Below are 17720 nucleotides of genomic sequence, written 5' to 3'. Positions count from 1 at the left end.
AAGGTGGTTCAGTTTAAATTGTTTTGGAATGACAAAGTTGTATGCCCATCAATTCCACTTTAGCCCCATTTATAATGCATAAACTATAATAAATAACCAATTTCAAAATAGTGATCCCACGCTACAAATACGCTTATAGTCGACGATCACTTAAGAAACCACAAGATTGGTTTCATATTTTATTTTACAACAGTTACACTAACCTTATTCTGTGTCTTGTAAATATCTCAAGAAATTAAAATAATTTATGTAAATGAACATTTATTGAGAAATTCAAAGTAAAAAACTTTCGAATAAAATGAGGCTAGATTTTGCCAACCTGCAGGGTATCATTGTTATTACAATACAACACATTTATTCCAAATAAAATCGGATCCTGTGTTGTAGTAAAAGCTCTAATTACAATTAATCTGTAGCAAATGTTTGCATTACTTTGCCATTTTCCTTTCTTCGTTATCTATAAAACACACAGACACAGGCATCTCAATGGGGACCTCATCGATCAAAGAGCAACATACATGACGTCGCTGTAGCTAGACTAACAGCAATTCTTGTATTTTAATATCTGTTCAAGCAGAAGAATTACCAAGAGACAATAACTTATGAACCTTATATAAACTGTGGCACTAAAATTGGACAAACATTTCAGATTGGTACTAATTTAATAACTTAAAATCGATTATCGTATTGTAAATGTTTAAAGAGTTAGAACTATAGTTGCTAACAATATAAAGACTTCCAACCGAAAATTGCTAAATATTTTAATTGAACTCGCAAAGGCTGATGTAAATCACAACCAAACTATAGCTCTGAATTTAATTAACTGCCAAAATTGTTTTATTTATCATTTGCTTTCCTCCGATTCAGGCAACGAAATAACAATGCCGAAATTAAAGAGGATAGAATAATCAAAACAATATTACAATTAACTGTTGCAGGTAAAGAGGCAGAAGTACAGTAATTCATTATTCTAAGGATAAAGACTCCATATAAAAAGTTGATTTTAAAATTATAATGCCTTCACGGCTGGTATAAGATGTCCATATCGGTCTGTTTACAGTGAATTTTCCTTCTTTCCACAGTGCCTTACCCTCGCTCCTGCGCTTTGTGTCTTTCACTTGGTCCAAACCCACTGAAAGGCACCACTTGCGTCACGTGGCAGTAGCATACGGGTGAAAGGTCATAGGCGCCTTGGCTGGCTGTGCGCTTGCGCGCTGGGAATCGCTGCTGTTGGTGGTGGAGGGAGCTGTTTGGAGTTCCAGGTGAGTAGGTTACAGCAGCGGAGGGGGCGGTTCGGCCCGGCCGCAAGCTTTAGTCTCGGTAGGATTAGTGGTAGTAGTCGTGAAGAATTGCAGGCCGGCTCATGCAGCTCGAGTCTTTACCTCTGACGTACCTACAGGCAGAAAGGCCTGACCAGAGAGACGCTCGCCTGCTCAGGAAGGGCCTCCATTACTGGTACGGTATCAGTGCTGATCTTCACACTGAGTCGGCGCGTTAAAGGCTGCAAGAGAGAGGGGCCTGGCTTGTGAGGTTACTGGCAGCCTGAAAGTTGCTGTTGTCTCTTTAAGCCTGGGCAATAATGCAAAAGTGCAAGTGTCTCTAAACCCAAGGCTGCGTTTCATTAAAATGAGATATTGCTTTTAATCAGTGGCAAAGATGTCAGAGGCCCGGTTCATGCTTGTAGGTCGATAGGGGCAGTTTTCGTGAAGTCATTGCACCTTTACGAAATTTCGCTAATCGATAACTTCATTTTGCTTAATATTAAAGACAAGCAGAATATTAAGATATTAAACCGAGGCCCTGTTTGCCTCTCGGGTGAACGTAAAGGACCCCATGGCACTTTTCGAAGGAGAGCAGAAGAGCTATCCTGGTGTCCTGGCCAGTCTTCATCCCTCAACCAACACCACCATAAACAAATTATCTGGCCATTTATCTCATTGCTGTTTATGGAACCTTGTGTGCAAATTGACTGGCATTTCTCTGTTACAAGAGTGACCACATTTCAAAAGCACTTCATTAGCTGTGAAGCACCTTGATGTCTTGAGATCACGAAAGGCACTATATAAATGTAATTTATTTCTTTTGATGGCCCTGAAAAACACATGGTAACTTTAAGTAAACCTAGGAGATTTAGTGATGTACAAAATACACAAGTTTCCATTTGATGAAATTATATTCTACTAATGTGATATTTGTTAATGTAAAAGTTAATGAAAATTGAAGTTGCTGCATTTCCAGAATGATCCATTTTTTTTGCATTTAATTAAATGCCTTATTGAAATGAACTTTCAGAATGCAGTGGTTGTTGATAAAGCTGTAATATTATGTGAATCTTTATTTTAAATATAGTGTGCCTCATATATTGTAAATACATAATTGTGTTTTGATGGATGAATCTGTTAATTCTACAGGTCCAGAATTATTTGTGCTCCTTCATATACATAGATTGACCAGATTATCAGCCTCACAAACAACTTGAGTAAAAACAAAATGGGAGTGATGCTTTCTTGCTGGAGGGTAAGTGAACAATTGTACTTCAATTCAAATTGTATAATAATTAAGAGTTTTAAAGCAAACCCAAGGGGAAGGTGATTTTCAATCCAAATATCTAACTTTTGTAATGTGATTTTAATGGCAAGACTTTAAATGTGATAGAACTACACTGAAGTAAAAGAGCAGATTTTATTGATGGTAAAGATGTATATTGTGTACTGTCTTGCATCATTAATGGAGCCTAAAGCTAAACAATAATTTGTGATCAGCTTGTTTAAATATTTATGACTGCACTTTGCTATGAGGGTCTTCTTCAGGATATTTCTGAAAGAATTGTATTTCCATGTTTATTTGCTTTTTAAGGAAACTGAGGGTGGGGTGTTAAGTTTTTATGTTGGTATGCTCCATATCTTTCTGATTAGCTCAGATGCATGTGAAACTTGGGGAATGATGATGGTGTGCATGGAGGTGGGGTGCTGTTGATACCAACCTTGCCATAAAAGACTGTTAATAGATTAAGTAACATACTATAGCTGAGTAGAAATTTGACAGTTAAGGAAAAGAAAGAAATTCGACTTCGCTTCCTTTTGTCTTTTAATTCTAAAGTATGAAGGGGGAAGAAAAGATTGACTTGGCAATTCTAAAAAGGTTATTGTCCTCTAAGTTCAACTCTAGACATTTTATTATTGGAACCTGATGATTTGCAAACATTAAAAGTGGATTGAGATCATTGAAATTACTGGCTAAAAGAAGCACACTGCTTTTAGGAAAATTGGGGACATACATTTTGCTTTTGGAGGGAAGGGTAGACACAAACTGTAGCTTTTGAGAAAAAAAAGAGATAAGAGGCTACATGTGTAAGGGAAAGATATTGAGGCAGTCCTCCATCCCTTCATAAAAGGTGGTTGCCTGAAGAAATTGATTTTGATGTCAGAACTATGGTAAACTCAGCAAGTCATCTGTAGTACAAATCAAAATGAAATTTGTTCTAAGGAAAGACAGCCTCTTACGTATCATAGTAGGTACAGCACAGGAGGAGGCCATTTGGCCCATCGTGCCTGTGCCGGCTCTTTGAAAGAGCTATTCAATTAGTCCTATTCCCCTGCTCTTTCCCATAGCCCTGTAAATTTTTTCCCTTCAAGCATTTATCCAGTTCTTTTTTGAAAGTTACCATAGAATCTTTCACCACTCTTCCAGGTAGTGCATTCCAGATCGTTACAACTCACCGCGTAAAAAAAATGTTGCCTCATGTTGCCTCTGGCTATTATACCCATCACCATAAATCTGTGTCCTTTGGTTACTGACCCTTCTGCCATTGGAAACAGTTTCTCCTTATTTACCTCTGTCAAAGCTGTTCATGATTTTGAACACCTCTGTCAAATCTTCCCTTAACCTCCCCTGTTCTAAGGAGAACGAGTCTCCAGTCTCTCCACGTAACTGAAGTCCCTCATCCCCGACGTTACATACCAAAGAGTATTTCCAATAACGTTCAATGCTGTTTTATGTTTTATTTCCCTGTAGCAACAGCATTGATTCAGTATGACCTTGTGCTGTTCTTAAAAAGTAGCCTAGTTGAAAGTTAATTGCTAAAGCCTAATGATAGCTTGTTGCAGCTTGCAACTCGTCTCAGGAGTTTGGAGCCTATGAGCTTATCTCTGGATGTTGACTTGACATATATTTGATATAATTAAAATACTATGACTTTCTTTGTGCATCTAAAATATTCTTTTAGCTGTAGAAATTTCAAGTTTTGAGTTATCTGATTATTACTTTTGTGCAAATGCTGTCAGTTAATGTCTTGATGTTGACAGGTAGGCATGATATGCATATCTAGCTCATATTTTTCAGTTGTTTGTGTGGTTAAATTTATCTTTTAAAGTGCACAAGTTATGGTTTTGGCTTTTTATGCTGGATATTTTCCTTGGGTTCAGCATCATTGGCCACTCCAATAAGCGGACCCTGCGTTCCCTATGAAATGAAGTGTACCTTTACCTGCCCAATATCTAGGTAAATGTAGCAAGACGCAGGATTCAAACGGAGAACTCTTGCCACTGTATTTCTTATTGGAATGTATTGGTAGGCAGAAGAATATACTCTGCATCAAATCGTAATTATAACAGACAAATTTATTTAACACTGAACAGGTAAATGAGCAGTATTCAGTTTAAATATAATCATTTATAGTGATTAAAAACTTTACATTCTCAATGTCAAAACAACAGAGACTTCTTTTATGGTAATTTCAGCATAAAATTCATGCTTGAAACTCAGCTGCTCGTATGGTGAAATTTCTTTCCAGTCCAGTATCTCTGCTAGCTTCAGATTGACTAATATATTGGAACAAAGGACATTTTTTTTAAAAATGCTCTTTCATAATGATATTGGATCATTAGCCATTTGAGGGTTATCAATTACATAGAATGTTTGTCCACATAAATAAAGCTGCCATTTCCAGTAGAGTTCAAAGACATCTCTCAATCTGTACCCAAGCAAAGTGTCAAGTTGACTGAATTGAATAGAATGGCACCTAAGCAGAAAGGTGTGAATAAGTGCTTAGGAATAATGCATCAGAGGTGATTCTTTTGCACCCCAGACCGTAACTTACATTCCTGCACACTTTTTTTTAAAAAAAAGCTAGCAGTAACCGATATTAACCCCATTTGTATTGTGACCAGCAAGAAAAAATTAAATAAATAAACTAACAACTTGCATTTATATAGCACCTTTAACGTAGTAAAAAGACAAAAGTGCTTCAATCTTGTCAAATGTTTATGCCAGTTATTTTTTTCTAAACCCAACCATAGAGTTTTTTGTTGAGGTAACAGAGAGGGTAGATGAGGGCAATGCAGTTAATGTGTTGTATATGGATTTTCAAAAGATGTTTGATAAAGTGCCAGATGGTAGGTTTATTAAGATTGTGGCCCATGGAATAAAGGGGGCAGTAGCAACATGGATACAGAATTGGCTAAGGGACAGGAAACAGAGAGTAGTGGTGAACAGTTTTTCAGACTGGAGGGAGTTGTACAGTGGTGCTCCCCAGGGGTCAGTGCTGGGACCACTGCTTTTCTTGATCTATATTAATGACTTAGACTTGGGTGTACAGGCCACAACTTCAAAATTTGCAGATGACGCAAAACTCGGAAGGGTAGTAAACAGTGAGGAGGATAATGATAGACTTCAAGAGGATATAGACAGACTGGTAGCATGGACGGACACGTGGCAGGTGAAATTTAATTCAGAAAAATGCGAAGTGATACATTTCGGTAGGAAGAACGAGGCGAGGAAATATAAACTAGAGGGCACAACTCCAAAAGGGATACAGGAACAGAGAGATCTGGGGGTACATGTGCACAAATTGTTGAAGGTGGCAGGGCAGGTTGAGGAAGTGGTTTAAAAAAAGCATACAGGATCCTGGGCTTTATAAATAGAGGCATAGAGTACAAAAGTACAGAAGTCATGTTGAACCTTTATAAAACACTGGTTCGGCCACAACTGGAGTAGTTCTGGGCACCGCACTGCAGGAAAGATGTGAAGGCCTTAGAAAGGGTGCATAAGAGATTTACTAGAATGATTCCAGGGTTGAAGGACTTCAGTTACATGGATAGACTGGAGAAGCTGGGGTTGTCCTCCTTGGAACAGAGACGGTTGCGAGGAGATTTGATATGGGTGTTCAAAATCATGAAGGGTCTAGGAGAACAACCCTAGTTTCTTCATTCTATCCACGTAACTGAAGTCCTTCAACCCTGGAATCATTCTAGTAAATCTCTTCTGCACCCTTTCTAAGGCGTTCACATCTTTCCTGCAGTGCGGTGCCCAGAACTGGACACAATACTCCAGTTGTGGCCGAACCAGTGTTTTATAAAGGTTCAACATGACTTCTGTACTTTTGTACTCTTTGCCTCTATTTATAAAGTAGAGTAGATAGAGAGAAACTGTTTCCAATGGCGGAAGGTCAAGGACCAGAGGACATAGATTTAAGGTGACTGGCAAAAAGAACCAAAGATGACATGAGGAAAAACTTTTTTACACAGCGAGTGGTTAGGATCTGGATTGCACTGCCCGAGGGGGTGGTGGAGGCAGATTCAATCGTGGACTTCAAAAGGGAACTGGATGGGTACTTGATAGGAAAAAATTTGTATGGCTGTGGGAAAGGGCGGGGGAGTGGGACTAGCTGGATTGCTCTTGCATAGAGCCAACGCAGACTCGGTGGGCAGAATGGCCTCCTTCCGTGCTGTAACCTTTCTATGATTCTGTGAATGTTCTACTGCTACTTACACTTGCATAGCACCTTTCACATAACTAAGGGCAAAGAGTAGGATAGAAATTAGGAGGTGACTGGACATGGTTATGGAAATGAGTTTAGAAAACAATGATAGCAAGGTAAAGCAGTTTCAGAGGAGAATTCCAGAATGCAGAGATAAGTTTGCTAAAGGTTGTGCCATTGATGGTGGATCCAAGCGAGGGTCTAGAGTCAGAAGAACAGATGGTGCAAGCCAGGATGTAGGATTGGAAAAGCTTGAAAAGCTACAGTGAACCAAGGCCGTGGAGGATTTTGAAGATAAGGATTTTGAAGTCCATCCATTGGAGGACAGCGAGCCAATGAAGGCCAGTGAGGATGGGTATGCTAGACTTTGCACAAGGTAGGATCTGTTCAGCAGAGTAATGAATGAGTTAGAGTTTGTGTAGGCTGGAGCTGGGGTTGCTGATATGGAGAGCATTAGAAAAGTTGAGCCTTGAGGTGAATAAGGCATAGCTTGAGGCTTTTGGCATTGATGAGGCGGGGCATAGACGGGTGATGTTCTGGAGATGGAAATAGGCAATGTGACACATACGGAGTTTCAAAGTCCATTTTAATCATATTTAATTTCTATGTATAAAAAACAGGCAGTCACTTCAAATCTCGGCTACTGCTGTAGTCAGTACCCAGCTTGAAGTACACAAGCCACTATAGACCCACAGCTTTCATATTCAATTAATCAGACAGTAGATTATTCCCATACAAACACATTTAATTTACAGACCTCATTTAAGAGTGGATGTTCTTCATTTGAGAACTAGTTGATACAATGGCTTCCTTTTTTTTGTGGATGGTCCATTAAGTCTAAAGGAATTTATAGTCCGGTGTTAAATGGCCTTGATCCAACTCCTTGTGGATGGATACTGCAAACACCCTCTTTGTCTTTTAAGTATGTATTTGTTTGGCAACTTTATTTCATTTTGAGATACATTTTAGATATCCCTTGTTCCAAGTCAAACTTCAAAGGGGAATACCCTAAGCAGCATGCTCCCAGTTCATCAGGTCTTCTGAGGCCATCAAGATATTTTGTATCTGGGGAGAATATAAGTTTAAAAACTCTGCAAAAAATAGTGCAAACTGCAGTATTGGCTTATCTATTGTTTTTAATAAACCTGTTAAATATTTTCTAGCCTAAGCTATGGTCTGATGATATGTATAATCTACGGCTCTCTAAAGTTTAGGAGATCATGAGAGGGCTTGTGATGTATCCAGTAAGCTATATACGGTTATAAAGTTTCTGTTTCCTATTTCCATAAAGAACAGGAGTTTGTGGCGGTGCCAAAGGTGATGATGTTAATCTTCCCTATATTGAGCTGCAGACTACCAGAAGTGTTTACATTCATTTCAACATCGAAACATCCCTGGTCAAGTCTAAGTGACATGCTCTGTGACTATGACACTGGTGCATTTTCATAGAATCACACAGCACAGAGGAGGTCTTTCGGCCCATCGTGCCTGTGCTGGCTCTTTGAAAGAGCTATCCAATTAGTCCCACTCCCCTGCTCTTTCCCCATAGCCCTGCAAATTTTTCCTTTTCAAATATGCATCCAATTCCCTTTAAAAGTTATTATTGAATTTGCTTCCACCACCCTTTCAGGCACTGAATTCCGCATCATAACTTGCTGTATATAAAAAAAATTCGCCGCATCTCCCCTCTGGTTCCTTTGCCAAATATCTTAAATCTGTATCCTCTAGTAACCGACCCTTCTGCCAGTGGAAACAGTTTCTCTCTACTCTATCAAAACTCTTCATAATTTTGAACACCTCTATTAAATCTCCCCATTCTCTGCTCTTAGGAGAACAACCCCAGATTCTTTAGTGTCTCCACGTAACTGAAGTCCCTCAACCCTGGTATCATTCTACTAAATCTTCTCTGTACCCTCTCCAAGGCCGTGGCATCTTTCCTAAAGTGTGGTGCCCAGAATTGGACACAATACTCCAGCTGAGGCCTAACCAGTGATTTATAAAGGTTTAGTATAACTTCCTTGCTTTTGTAGTCTATGCCTCAATTTATAAAGCCCAGGATCCCATATGCTTTTTTAACAGCCTTATCAACTTGTCCTGCCACCTACAAAGATTTGTGCATGTGTGTGCCAGGTTTCTCTGTTCATGTAACTCCTTTTAAAATTGTACCATTTTCTTTCTCTTCCTCCTCTACCTTCCTGTAAGATTCAGTGTGGTTAATCACACCATCTTTTTCCAACATCTGTGTTCCATTCTCCAGCTCCATGGGACTGCCCATAAATAATTCCCTTCCTACTTGTATGAATGCAGCCAGTGCATTTTCAGCAATGATTTCTCTTCCCTACACTCGCTGTCACCTTTGGGATCCTCCAAGGATTTATCCTTTGTCTCTCTTCCTTCTTATCAACCTGCTGCCCCATTGGTGACATTATCTGCAGGCATGAGTTACAAATTCCTGCAGCTCAACACTGACTGAGTAGGAGGAGTTTGGTCTTGTCCATTTTAAGCTGAAGAAAGTTCTGGCTCATCGATGAATTGATAGTTAGTTGGACTTAATGGTACTATTCATGGAATTAGTAATATTGGTGGAGAGATGGTTGCCAGTCAGTGGTGTACAAGTGGAAGCTGACCCCATATTTATGATATGATGGGATGGAAACCAGACTGGTACGAGTCAGCAGTGTCATGAAAAATAGAATAGTTTTTCTTGTGAAGTCAAAGTTATCACATTCAGATGTGAATGATGACTAGTTTGGTATTTTGTTACTGAGAAGGGGAGAAGCTCATTAAATGATGGATGATCAAAGAAGCAATCTATGTTTGCTTGCTTCGTTTTCTGATTTGTTAAATGTTTGTGGTTCTTCATGTTATGCTTTTTGAGAATGACTGAGTAAACTTACTTTCTTATAAGGATGAAAAATTGGAGGGCAACTCATCTTTGCTGCAATCATCATGTTCCTTATGGCCAGCTATAGAGTGATCTTAGGATTGCTTGTCTACTATTGGCTAGGAATGGTTTATGGTTAGACTCGAAGAGGAGAAAAACAAATTTAGTTTGATTATTTTTTTCCCTCCAGAACGAGAGAAGTTTATTTATTATGTTACATGTTTACTTATATTTTCTTTGTTTTATATCATTTTGAATATTCACATTTTGTCTCAAAGTAATACTGGCAAATTTTGTGATAGTCACTGCATTTTGTTATGCAAAACAGCTTCGAATTCTGTATTCAGAAGAGTAAGGTTTAAGGGTGCCATTATACTGCCACATTTGTCTCTCAACTGATCTGAGATGGTTAACTTTGTTGCAATTGCACCCTAAAATATTTGTTTTCCTTTGTTTTGCTTCCTTGGTAATTTATTCCCATCCCCCTCAATCAAAAGAATGGGTTGCCACCAAGTACTTGCCCAACTAACTTTTATTCACATTTGAGCCTTGATGATGGGTTTTAGCAGGCTGCTTGACTGAGGTCAGCTGTGGAAACATTAACGCCATCCTGGCTGATATTGGCTAACTCAGCACATAGACCAGGAATGTGCCAGTTTGGTTTCTATCTGGCTTAGCTCTTTACTGATCAACTTGATGAGCTTTCAGGGTGCCCTATAAGATAAATTATACTTATTTCAATACAAGTACGATGCTCTGAATGAGGATAAATTACCTCATGACTTCGGGACGACATTTTATTTAAATTGATTGTTTCTCTATAATTTATTCCCAATGTCCAAGATAAAGCAGCCCACTTGATTGGCACTCGATCCACTACCCTAAACATTCACTCCCTTCACCACCGGCGCACTGTGGCTGCAGTGTGTACCATCCACAGGATGCACTGCAGCAACTCGCCAAGGCTTCTTCGACAGCACCTCCCAAACCCGCGACCTCTACCACCTAGAAGGACAAGAGCAGCAGGCACATGGGAACAACACCACCTGCACGTTCCCCTCCAAGTCACACACCATCCCGACTTGGAAATATATCGCCGTTCCTTCATCATCGCTGGGTCAAAATCCTGGAACTCCCTTCCTAACAGCACTGTGGGAGAACCGTCACCATACGGACTGCAGCGGTTCAAGAAGGCGGCTCACCACCACCTTCTCAAGGGCAATTAGGGAGGGGCAATAAATGCCAGTCTTGCCAGCGACGCCCACATCCCATGAACGAATAAAAAAAAACATTATTGACCTAAGAGCAAACTTAATGCCATGTTGATGCATTATTATTGAAATATGGTTTGCATTTATTTATGAAGCAAGGCCCCAGTTTTGTTCACATTGCAATGGGAACACACCAAGTCATTTATTTGGTGCACATAATCTCTTACACAGAGCCTAAAAAAGTCAAGTAAGGTTTTGATGGGCACATGAAAGTAATTGGTACTCAACATAAATTAGATGTTACATAAATGACCAGGCAAGCACTTATGGATTTTGCAATCGAATTACATTCTGCTTTAAGGAAAGATATAGTAACAGATTTTTTAATGTATTGATTAAAGAAGTTGTAAATGAGCACAAACTCTCCTCTTGAAAAGCAATAAAATACATCTCCAGTCTATTAAACCCAACTAATCACTAGTTACTGAATTATCTAGTTTTCTCTTTTACACTTTTTAAACCTTGATATCCTACATTATGCCTTGGCTCTTCATAGCTTCTCAATCTTTTTTAATGAAAACTGTTTAAAAAAGAACATATTATAGGTGATGTTCTCTACAAGTTGATATTTTACAACAGGTTGCATTTAGAGTTAGTGTTGCTCATTATTTTGTAAATTATAGCTGCTTCGTGGCTTCTTTTCAGTTCACTGCATCTGCAATTCCTGCAAAGCTATTGTTACCTGAATCCCATGGTGTCTGCAGTTCCTGCAGCTCAGGTTCTCTCCTTTCATTTCTAGATGTCTGCTGTTTCTTTCCTCTCCTGGTTCCACGAATATTTGCTGAAAACGCTTTGGCCCCGATATTTACAAGGACGTGGGGAGAGAAAGGGGGCAACTTTTAGTGGCCAGGAAACCCAGAAAAGGGGGGGATCACGGAAAGAGGGGGTGTGGGGGGATCGGGGGCGGAAAGAGGGTGCTGGGGGCGGAAAGAGGGTGCTGGGGGCGAGGTGGAGGGAGGGAAGCGATCGCGGGGACGACGGGGGGGAAGCGATCGCGGGGCGGCGGGGGGAGGGAAGGGAAGGGATCGTGGGGGTGAGGGGGACGGGGTGGTTGTCCTGGAGATCACGCCAGGTTAGAGGGGGCATGGGAGGGGGCGGGCTGTGGGTGGGTGGGGTTGGCCTGGAGACAGCACCGGGGGGATTGGATTTCAGGGTCGGTCTGGAGATCGCAGGGTGGTAGGCCTATTGCATCAGGTTTGCTTGGGGAGCCGGGGGGAAGCACTCCTGCTTCGCCTAGCCCACAAGCAGTGCTGGAAAAGCACTTACCTGCTGGATCCGGCAGTTCTCGCCTCCCTTCAGCTGCTGGGTTTCCAGAGCCCTGAGAAACCAGGCCCACAGCCGTTAAATCTAAATAGCTGTTAAAATCTGAGGCATGCAGCTTATTAACATATTTAATTTAATGTCCCACCTCTCGAGAGCAGGTTACTTGCCTGCCCCGGTTAAACCAGATGTAGGCATGTTCGCGGCGGGTTGGGTTCAGGTTTCACATTTTTAAGAATTTAACCCGACGCCTCCCTCTCCCTCTTGGGGGGGATTAAAATTCCCCCCTTTGACTAAATGTGTTTTTGTAACCTATAAATTGCTCAATGGAGAACCCTTTGACCTGTTCTATATTCTATTCTCAAGTCAGTCTTCACTCGTGACTATGTTGAAAAGAAGTCTGCATCTCTTGAATTTAGTGGTGCAAGTTGTTTTTTTTTATTAAGAACTGAAGGTGAAGGAGATCAACAGAGTTCAATGAGTAAAAAGATGAAGTAAATCAGGTAGTGGGCATTTTAGTCTAGAGTTGTAGGGAACACTGGTAAACTGCATTTATTGCCCATCCCTATTTGCCCTGAGAAGCTGGTAATGGGCTGCTTTTATAAACTGCTGCTGTCTTGTGGTGGTGCTTCCACAAATGTGTCAAGTAAGGAATTCCAGGATTTTGACAGAACAATGCTGAAGAATGATTAAGTGATGCTGTACTTGGCTTTTCAAAGATTCTAAGAAATGTTACGGGAAGGAAAAAGTTCACAATTCTAAACTCTAAGGAAAAAAAATGAGTTAGAATAGGAAGCTGTGCAGAGTCTTGATTTCAATACAGTGAAGATGTAGAGAGGAGGAAGAGGTTGGAGGATGTGTATTTCAACTGTGGTAAACCCTATTAGGTTGTGTCCTTAGACTTTCAAAAGATATTAGAAGATTATTTATTAATTGATTAATTTCAAATGTTGTGGCGTTACAGAGCAAAACTTGGGTATGGATAAGAAATTGTCTGCCCAGTACCCATTGCTTTCTGTTTACAATGTCACAGTTGGAGTTGGGTACCAAATGGGTTCCAGGGTTCAGTGTTGGGGCCACTACTGTTTTTAATTTACATCAATGTCTTTGATTCAACAATAACTTGCATTTATATAGTGCCTTTAACATAGAAAAATGTCCCAAGGTGCTTCACAGAAGCGTAATCAGACAAAAGACGACACTGAGTCAAAGAGGAGATATTAGGAGGGGTGTCATGGTCAAAGAAGTGGAGCTTTAGAAGGGTTTTAAAATAGGAGAGGGGTAGGGAGAGGCAGCAGAGTGGTTTAGGGAGGGACGTACAGAGCTTGGGGTCTAGACAGCTGAAGGCAGGGCTGCCAAGGGTGGAGTGAAAGGATTTAATGATGCATGAGGCCAGAGTCGGAGGAACGCAGAGTTCTTAGAGGGTTGTAGGGCTGGAGACGGTTACACAGATAGGTAGGGGCTAGGCCACGAAGGGATTTGAACACGAGGATGAGAATTTTAAATTTGAGGTGAGTAGACCAAAGTCTATTAGCAATAGATTTGATGACATCATCGGACCCAATCTGCATATTTAAACAGGACCATGCGTCCTTGCAGCGGGTGCCCTGCTTGCCTGCTCAAAAGAGCCGGTTAGTATGGGGATACGGTGGGAAGGAAGCGGGATTGCTGGGGGTAGGTGACTCCCGTTATTTTAACTGCCCTCCCTGCCCGTTTTCCGCCAGGTGGGGACAGTGAAAATCGGGCTATAATTTCTGTGGCCTTCTCTATTCCCCCTTTCCTTCAGGATCCTTGGATTTATCTGGTCAGGTCCCGGCACTTGTCCTTCTATAACTTAACTAACTTCTCTAATACTTTCTGTTTACTATAATTTTTCTCATCTCGCTTTTAACCAATTCAGGATTTACCTGCTCCCCAATATCCTTCTCTTTTGTAAACACTGATGCAAAGTACCTGTTAAAAATCATCCATTTATCCTCCAGTACCTCACTAACTTCTCTCAAGGGTCCCATCTCACATTTGACAATTCTCTTCTTCCTAATACATGGGAACCAATGACATAGGAAGGAAAAGGGTTGAGGTCCTGCAGTCAGAGTTTCAGGAGCTAGGGAGGAAGTTTATAAAAACAGGACCTCAAAGGTAGTAATCTGTGGCTTACTCCCAGTGCCACACGCTAGTGCGCTAGTAATCGTAGGATAAGACAGGTTAATGCATGGCTCGAGAAATGGTGCAGGTGGAAGGGCTTCAGATTCCGGGGGCATTGGGACCATATATAGGAATATAAGAACATAGGAACAGGAGTAGGCCATTTAGCCCCTCGAGCCTGTTCCATCATTCATTGAGATCACCATGTGCCCGCCATAGCCCCATATCCCTAAATACCTTTGGTTAACAAAAATCTACCAATTTCAGCTTTAAAATTAACAAATGAACTTGCATCAACTGTCGTTTGCGGAAGAGATTTCCAAACTTCTACCACCCTTTGCGTGTAGAAGTGTTTCCTAATTTCACTCCAGAAAGTCCTGGCTCTAATTTTTAGGCTATGTCCCCTAGTCCTAGACTCCCCAACCAGTGGAAATAGTTTCTCTCTCATCTTCCCTATCACTTCCCCTTAACGTCTTGAAAACTTCGATCAAATAGCCCCTTAATCTTCTAAATTCCGGGGAATACAACCCTATTTTGTGTAATCTCTCCTCGTAATTTATGATGTGGAGATGCCGGTGATGGACTGGGGTTGACAATTGTAAACAATTTTACAACACCAAGTTATAGTCCAACAATTTTATTTTAAAATCCACAAGTTTTCGGAGGCTTCCTCCTTCCTCAGGTGAATGTGGAAATGAAATCCTCGAACCTATCGCATTTATAAATCACAGAACAATGCCTGGTGATTACAGATAGTCTTTTCAACTGCCCGTTGCCAAGGCAACCAAAGTGTTCAGACTGATAGGTGTTACCTACAGGGCCACCGGATATACAAACGGCCAGAACTAAAAAAACAGATGATATGGAGATGCCAATTAAAAAAAACAGAGCGAGAGAGGCAGAAACATAGAAACATCCGGAAGGAAAAGACAGCAATTGACCCGTTATATTAAAAACAGATAACATTTGTTCGCTGGTGGGGTAACGTGTAGCGCGACATGAACCCAAGATCCCGGTTGAGGCCGTCCCCATGGGCGCGGAACCCGGCCACCAATCCCCGCTCGACGATTTTGTGTTGTCGAGTGTCTCGAAGGCCGCCCCGGAGTACGCCTACCCGAAGGTCGGTGGCTGAATGTCCTTGACTGCCGAAGTGTTCCCCGACTGGGAGGGAACCCTCCTGTCCGGCGATTGCTGCACGGTGTCCGCCCATCCGCCGTCGCAGCGTTTGCATGGTCTCACCAATGCACCACGCTCCGGGGCATACCCTCCCGCAACGCACGAGGCAGACAACATTGGCCGAGTCACAGGAGTATGAACCATGCACCTGGTGGGTGGCATCCGTGCCGATGATCCGGCACGTCCCGCAGAGGCTATCGTAATTTAACCCTTGGAGTCCAGGTATCATTTATGTAAATCTACGCTGCACTCCCTCCAAGGCCAATATATTCTTCCTAAGGTGTGGTGCCCGGAACTGAACACAGTATTCCAGGTGTGGTCTAACCAGGACTTTGTATAGCTGTAGCCTAACTTCTACCCCCTTGTATTCTAGTCCTCCGAGATATAAAGGCCAGCATTTCATTAGCCTTTTTGATTATTTTCTGTACTTGTCTATGACATCTTAATGATCTACGTACAAGGACCTCCGAAGTCCCTTTGGACCTCTGCTGTTTCGAGCTTTTCACAGTTTAGAAAGTACTCTGATCTATCCTTTTTAGGCTCAAATTGGATGACCTCACACTTGTCTACATTGAAATCCATTTGCCACAGTTTTGCCCATTCACTTAATCTAGTAATATCTCTCTGTAATTTTATGCTTCCATCTACACTGCTTAAGATATTGCCTATCTTTGTGTCATCGGCAAACTTGGGACAGGAGGGATCTGTTCAAGATGGACACGTTGCACCTCAACAAAGCTGGGACCAACATCCTCCCTATGCTGTGGGGGAGGGTTTAAACTAATTTGGCAGGGGGATGGGCACCAGGATGAAACATTAGAGAGGAGAAACAAGGTGCACAGAGGGCTGGGAGAGACAAATGGCACTAGAGTAAAGAATAGTTCAGAAATAGGAGGGATTAGACAGTGGGCAAATGCAAGGCAGTCTGAGATGAGTTTGGAATGCACGTGCGTAAATGCACATAGCATGGTAAATCAGGTTGGTGAGCTGCAGGCAAAAGTCGCCACATTGGACTATGATATAGTGGCAATAACAGAGACCTGGCTCAAACGAGGAGTGGATTGGAAACTTAATATTCCTGGCTACAAGGTATTCAGAAAATATACTGAAGGAAAGAAAGATTGGGTGGGGGAGTGGCAGTAATGATCAAATAAACTGTTATGATAATGGTAGTTGAGGGGTCAAAAAATCTATTTGGTTAGAATTAAGGAACAATAGAGGAGCTATTATGCTACTAGGTGTATACTATAGGCCATCGAATAATGAGAAGGAGATAGAGGAGCAAATTTGCAGGCAAATTACAGAAAGAAAAAAAGAATTATAGAGTACTGATAATGGGGGACTTCAATTATCCCAATGTAGACTGGGATAGTAACAGTGTAAAGGGCAAAGAGGGGAAGGAATTCTTGAAATGTGTACAAGAGAACTTTCTTGATCAGTGTGTTTCCAGCCCAATGAGGAATGAAGTGGAGCAAGTTTCAGTTGAGGAGCATTTGGGGAACAGTGATTACGGTATCAGGTTTAGAATAGTTATGGAGAAGGACAAGGAATAATCAAGCATACAAATACTTAACTGGAGGAGGGCAAATTTCAGTGAGTTAAAAAGAGATCTTGTCCAGGTGGATTGGAATCAAAAATTGTTGTGCAAAACGTTATTTGAACAATGGGCAATCTTCGAGGAGGAGATGGTTCAGGTACAGAATAGACACATACCCACGAGGAGGAAAGGAAGGGCATCCAAAGCTGGAGCTCTCTGGATGACAAAAGATATAGAGATTAAAATTAAACAGAAAAAGGAAACTTATGAGAAATGTAAGGTTCATAATACAGTAGAGAACCAAGCTGAATACAGAAAGTACAGAGGAGATCCAAAAAGGGGAATGAGGGGCAAAGCGACAGTTTGAGAATAGATTAGCAGGTTCTCAAAAGTCTTTTATAAATATATAAATAGTAAAACGGTAGTTAAAGGAAGGGTAGGGCCTATTGGGGAGAAAAAAAGGAGATCTTCTTGTGGAGGCAAAGGGTATGGCTGAGGTAGTAAATGAATACTTTGCATCAGTCTGCACCAGAGAAAAAGATGCTGCCAACGTGGTCGTGATATTGGATAGGATAAAAATAGATGAAGAGGAGGTACTTAAAAGGTTGGCAGTACTGAAAGTAGAATGTCACCTGGTCCGGATGGGATGCATTCTAGGTTACTGAGGGAAGTATGATGTGGAGATGCCGG

The 17720-nt window shown here is 41.2% G+C and overlaps 1 protein-coding gene across 3 annotated transcripts in view; it reads left to right on the top strand.

Moving 5' to 3' along the window:
- The first annotated feature begins 1208 nt into the window (after window positions 1–1208).
- LOC137323729 (endoplasmic reticulum junction formation protein lunapark-like) overlaps window positions 1209–17720 on the top strand; it is a 103972-nt gene continuing 87460 nt past the window's right edge. The window contains exons 1-2 of one of the 3 annotated variants that reach the window (XM_067987591.1): window positions 1209–1262; window positions 2412–2517. In XM_067987591.1, coding sequence (XP_067843692.1) covers window positions 2491–2517 — 27 coding nt within the window. In that variant the 5' untranslated portion in view covers window positions 1209–1262; window positions 2412–2490. Of the gene's footprint in view, window positions 1263–1323; window positions 1456–2411; window positions 2518–17720 lie in introns of those variants that run through there. The other 2 variants (XM_067987593.1, XM_067987592.1) reach the window with 2 other exon arrangements.

Source organism: Heptranchias perlo, chromosome 7, assembly GCF_035084215.1.
Source record: "Heptranchias perlo isolate sHepPer1 chromosome 7, sHepPer1.hap1, whole genome shotgun sequence".
Taxonomy (NCBI): domain Eukaryota; kingdom Metazoa; phylum Chordata; class Chondrichthyes; order Hexanchiformes; family Hexanchidae; genus Heptranchias; species Heptranchias perlo.
The sequence above is the reverse complement of the archived record's forward strand: the minus strand, read 5'-3'. Positions and strand labels throughout refer to the sequence as shown.